The following is a 5,678-nucleotide window of genomic DNA, read 5'->3' on the forward strand; positions in this document are numbered from 1 at the left end:
TTCAGCGGTCAAATACAGCGGTCAAATATTACTGTATTGACTTGCAAATTGAAACCTTCAATCACCGAAAATATTCACAGCGATAAATTGACAGCACCCACATGCAATTCATGCCTCTCCTCCCTCTTTCTTATAGCATTCATTGTTCCAACCTCCCATATCCACAGTACCACTTGCAAAATTACATAACCATCCATAATAAAATAAGCTACCATATCCATATGATGTAATTGCCTATATAATATTAGCTCATCTTGGTTCCTTCTGATCTGACTCTCACACCAAATCACCTAATCATTAGCACGAATTCCCAAAACCATTTTCATCACAACAATACAGAATTCTTCCACAAAAAAAAACAAATTTACAGCGAATGATCAAATGAGTGCAACCACGTGCCATTCCTCTTTCTTCCCCTTCAATCATTTATTGCTACGGACCATCCATCAATCCCAATAACCATCCACAAAAAGGAAAAATAAATCAAATGCAGTAATTTCATTAAGCGATAACTACCACGGCCAACAACACGGCGGCAACGCCGCCGGCGAACACGAACCTGGTCCCTGAAGCGGCATTGTCGTCGGCAGCCAGATCTGCCGGCGCAGCGTCCGGCGAGTCCACCGGTGTCTCCGCAACCTGCTTCCCCTTTTTCTTTTTGCTCTTCGCTGGCGCCGGCTCCGGCGCTTCCGTTTCTTCCGGTTTAAAGAGCTCCAGCGGCTGCAACACCTTGTCGACTTCGTAAACAGCCACGGGATCCTGATCAATCAACGTCGATGTGATGGTTGCCGTGCTTACGCCTGTCTCGAGCGTTACCTTCTCGCCGTCATCCTGTACCGTGAAATTGTAGTTCTTCTTAGCTCCACCGTCGGTGGCGAGCGTTGTCACTACGCCGTTGTTTGATTTAAGCCCCTGCAAAGAGCTGTAAACGGGGTATCCATGGTAGAGCAGGAGAGAGGCCTTACCATCGGCGGTGAGATTTTTGTACACGGGCAAAAATGCCTTGACGGCAGGATCGCTCGGACAGAACACTGTCAGCCCTCCTTCTGCACTTTCCGTGAAAGTCTTGAGCGTGTCGGAATCGGCAGAAAGAAGGCCGGCGAAGAGCGCGCAGCCTTTGCGGGTCATTAGATCGGTGAGATTGACGGGTGCGGGCGCGGCGGCGGGAGCTTCGGCCTCCGGGGATGAAAGGGGCTTGCTGATCTGTATGATGGAGAGGTTGTAGGGTTGCTCGTTTAGGGATTTGACGAAACTTGAAGAAGGAGGTGGAGGGGCTGAGGAATCATCGGAAGTAGCGGAGAAGGATACTAGACCGGCGCGGTGGTCGGTGATGTTGACGAAGCCGGAAGTGCCGGGGGCAGCACCAGTGGCTTGGAAGAGTGAGGAGGCGAGGGCGGTTCCATGAGTGATCTGGTGGAGCTTCTTGGCGCCGTAGTAGTCGACGAGGACGTGGAGGGAAAGGACGTTTTTGAGGGTGGGGAGGGAGAGGTGTTTGGCGAGGAGAGGGGACATGGCGGCGTTGTCGATGGCGAGGACAGTGATGGTTTGACGGCGGTTGATTTCGGAGGCTAGGTGGGTGGCGGTGAGGTAGTGATTGAAGGTGGAGAAGTCGGGGTGGGTTGCGAGGATTTTTGTGATGTTGAAGCCGTGGGTTGCGGACGGCGAGGTGGCCGCCAGAAGAAGGAGGAAGGGGAGGAGGAAAGGAGGTGGAGACGGCCGCCGCATTTTGGAGGGAATTTAGTGTGAGCGGACTGAGACGACGAAGGAGACAGACGCGGGGAGGAGATGTAGCCTTAAGTAGTAGAAGGAGACAACCGGAGTAGGGTTGGAGGGGTAAATTTTTTTTGGGAAATTTACATACATACCACTTTGTAATATCTTATTTACATATTTAACACTAAAACTTTAATATTACATGAATGTCACCTTATATTATTTTAATATCAAATATACCACTTATATTTCTTTCCTACCTCTCATATATTTCATTTCTACCACTTATATTTGGTATGAAAATGAACTATGGGTCGTATGTATGTAATATTAAAGTTTTAGGTGTTAAATATGTAAATAGCATATTATTAAGTGGTATGTATGTAAATCTCCCTTTTTTTTTAAATACTTCATGTAAGAAAAATATTAGATTATATAACATTTTATTCAAATTATATAATTTTTTTTACAAAAGTAAACTAAAATTGTTATCAGATTTATGTTTAGTTTGGGGCGGCTTATTTACTATTTCTAAAAAAAAAATTTAATAAAAATTTTAATTTGTATATTAAAAAATTGTTTTAAGACGCAATAAAAAAGTCGTCCCAAATGACTAATGCTATCAACCCATAGTTTTTTTTACACGTTAAATTGGTCTGAGTTATTAATATATAAATTTTTACACTGACTTTTAATATTTATTTATTTAATAAACAATTAATATAGAAGGTCCTGTCAAACAAAAAATTAATTGCATGTTATCTTGTATTGTAAATATTAATTAGATTTTTTGTGGGGTATTTTTAATAAATTTTGCATGATTAAGACCTCAACAAGTATTTACATAGCGTTTTTTCACCATAATTTCTTATGCACGAAAATTAAAGAATATATAATAAAGGAATAATAATAGATTTTTTTAGCTCTTTTGGGGAGGACAGAATCGTAAATTGAAAGAAGGGGAAGTGCATTGTTTAAAGCAAGTCGAGAACGTGGTGGGCCCCACTTCATGCAGCTGTATATGCAAAAACGCCACCGCAGGCAAATGGTTGAGGGGAGGATATGACAGAGAAAATTATACTACTACCTGAGCTACACAAGCAAATCCTATGGGTAGTTGAATATCCACCATTAAACTAAGCTTAATTGCTTCATCAAGATTCGTGCTGTATCTACGGGCGATGCTACTGATAGGATTTCTATGCATAGCGTACTGATAAACTTGTCGACCATCCACCGACACAGAGGAGCTGTGCGGGATCGTGCGGGCTGGGTTGGAGCCAGAAAGGACGATGCCAATCAACGGACATGATTTCTCAGTTTGACGGCAGCGTCAGGTGACTAAAACAGCTTCTTTTCAGATGATTAGAATTCATAAGCCGCCAACGCAAGGCAAGTATATGCTCTCAACCATCTTAAATATTTAATTGAAAAAAATCACCCTTTAATTATATATAGATTTCAATTATTTTATAATAGTTTTTAAAATTTTAAATTTTAGATAAAAAGTAAAAAAAATGATAGAATTTTTTAATGATTTTGAATCTTTGAGATAATTTGTCTTTTTCGAATAACTTTATCAATTTTTTTTTTAATTTTTCAGATAACAATTATAATTTTCTTTGGATACTATTTTCTCATTATATTTTTAAATTTTTTATGATAAAAAGTTGTTTTTTACAATCAGAATAACTAAGGCTTCGTTTGGGACGGCTTTCTTACTGGTTCTTAAGGCAACTTTTTAGTATAAAAATTTTAATTTTTAAACTAAAAAGCTGTTTTAAGAAGCAATAAGAAAACAGTCCCAAATAAAGTTTAAAGTTTTATTTGGGATAGTTTTTTTGTTAATTTCTAAAATAACTTTTTTATACAAAAATTTCTTAAATTAAAAAATTTTATACTCAAAAAAACTGCTTTAGAAAGCAGAACGAAAATTATCCCAAATAATCTTCTACTGCAGTCATATGAAACAAATCAATACTTTCATGAACTTGAATTTTGGCATCGGCCCAAATAAAATTATCAATTTTCGTACAACTTGGGCTCACTCGGATTTAGCCCTATTCTTGCTAGTTATAAAACAAGCAATAATAGAGTGGTTGGGTGTGGCTTAAAATCCAACCAAACAACAAAGTTTGGTTAAAATTGTTTGATAAAACCCATCAAAAATGACAAATCTGTTGGTCCGATTTGAGAAAACCTTAACCCTCTTTAGACATAATGTGGCCACTGATAGCTCAAGCTATTAAAATGATACTCAAAAGTAAAATACATATGGTATGGTACTGTGATTAAATAATTATCAGTAATTTGCTTGTTCTAGTCGATAATCATGTTTGAAGGCACTCACTTGTGTTCGTGAGGAAAAATTATTACGTACGAATTCCGGATTTCATTTGGATCTGACCAGGTGGAGCTACGTGATTTTTTTGCTCTCTATTGTACGCAATGTGTGTACAAGAGAGAGAATTCACAAAAAAGCCTATGTGGCTTCACCTGATTGGAGTCCGGACGAAAAGCTACATCTTGACTCTGTAAATAGTAATTTCTCGTTGGTTAGAGGGACATTAGCTAAGGGATAGGAATTACATCGAGATTTTTTGATATATTTTAAATCAGAATAGACTTCAATAGACCTGTCAATTTCGAGTCACGGGTCGGGTTTGGGTCAAACCCGGAACTGACCCAGCATTATTCGGGTTCGGGTCAAACGACCCATTTTTACAAACGGGTCGATTTTCCGGACCCGCACCCCACTCGCTTTGGGTTCGATTCAACCCGACCCGACCCGCTTCGGTTCGATTTTTCGAGTTCCCACATAGTGCAACGAGAAGTTGGCAGCGGTGCAGCTGCGGCAGTGCCGGCGAGGCAACGGGTCCGATGCAAGCGGCGACTCGAGGCTTGATGCGACACGCCGATACAAGCTGTGACGCGACGGGACTCGATGCGGGCTGTGGGGCAGGCGGGTAGCCCGGGTAGGCGGGTCGTGGGGTAGTCAGACAGCCGGGGCAGGCAGGGCACGGGGCAGGTTGGCAGACTCGGGCAGAGCGGGCAGGGCCGATTTCAGGGTCATTCCGAGTCATTCCCGGGTTGCCGGGTCAACCCGAACCCGACCCGGTTTTGCAAATGGGTCGATTTTCTGGACTCGAACCCGACTTGCTTAGGTTTTGGGTCAACCCAAACCCGAAATTTTCGGGTCAAGTCCAATATTGACAGATCTAGACTTCAAAGCTCTTATATTTATGTTGGAATTATTGTCATTCAGAATATCATATATAGCATTAATCATAGCACAAATCCTGAGGCTTTGAAACCAATCCCAATATAAAACTCAGAGGATATCTTGACACAATTGTTTTCTTAGCTAAAACTTTCATGAACTCACTTTGGTCAGCATGTTGCATCATTAGTCTAATACAATAGCAAAAACATTATGCCAGAATATTCTGATATTTTTTATATAAAGATGGGATTATTTTTATTTCATGTCTTTGATGTCATGCGTGCATCATATATTATTTTTCAATACAACTATAGTTAAAACTATTACATAAATATAACTAAATTAATAATCTATGACAAGTAATCATAATATAGAAAAATAATTATGAATGTCTAATAATTTTATTGTATTTTTTTAAATTTTAGGTTTGTTTGGGAGGGCTTTTTAATGCTTTTTAAAATAGCTTTTAGTACAAATTTTTTACTAAAATTTTACTTTAAAAAGCATTAAGAAAGATATTCCAATATAAGCCTTACTCGTCTTTTCTAATAATTTAATTATATTAAAGAATAATATGACTCATAAAATAAATATAAATATATTTAAAATAATTTTTTCTAATGAAAAATAAATCATGACATTTGACATAATTTTGTTAAGAAGCTTAATTATTATCTTATAAAATAGAAGAAGACGTGTCTTTTGATTTTGTAAAATGTAAAGCATGTCTTATATCACAAAA

The 5,678-nt window shown here is 39.0% G+C and overlaps 1 protein-coding gene across 1 annotated transcript; it reads right to left on the bottom strand.

Moving 5' to 3' along the window:
- Positions 1 to 203: 203 nt before the first annotated feature.
- Positions 204 to 1,784, bottom strand: LOC110097496 (fasciclin-like arabinogalactan protein 1). The gene has a single exon (XM_020823876.2). The coding sequence runs from the start codon at positions 1,723 to 1,725 to the stop codon at positions 502 to 504; it is 1,224 nt and encodes a 407-aa protein (XP_020679535.1). The 5' UTR covers positions 1,726 to 1,784; the 3' UTR covers positions 204 to 501.
- Between the last annotated feature and the right edge of the window lie 3,894 nt (positions 1,785 to 5,678).

The sequence above is a fragment of the Dendrobium catenatum genome, unplaced genomic scaffold (assembly GCF_001605985.2).
Source record: "Dendrobium catenatum unplaced genomic scaffold, ASM160598v2 fragScaff_scaffold_743, whole genome shotgun sequence".
Taxonomy (NCBI): Eukaryota; Viridiplantae; Streptophyta; class Magnoliopsida; order Asparagales; family Orchidaceae; genus Dendrobium; species Dendrobium catenatum.

What these genes read in the sequence shown, in the direction of transcription:
- LOC110097496 (XM_020823876.2), bottom strand. Translation starts at nt 1,725, where the DNA reads ATGCGGCGGCCGTCTCCACCTCCTTTCCTCCTCCCCTTCCTCCTTCTT.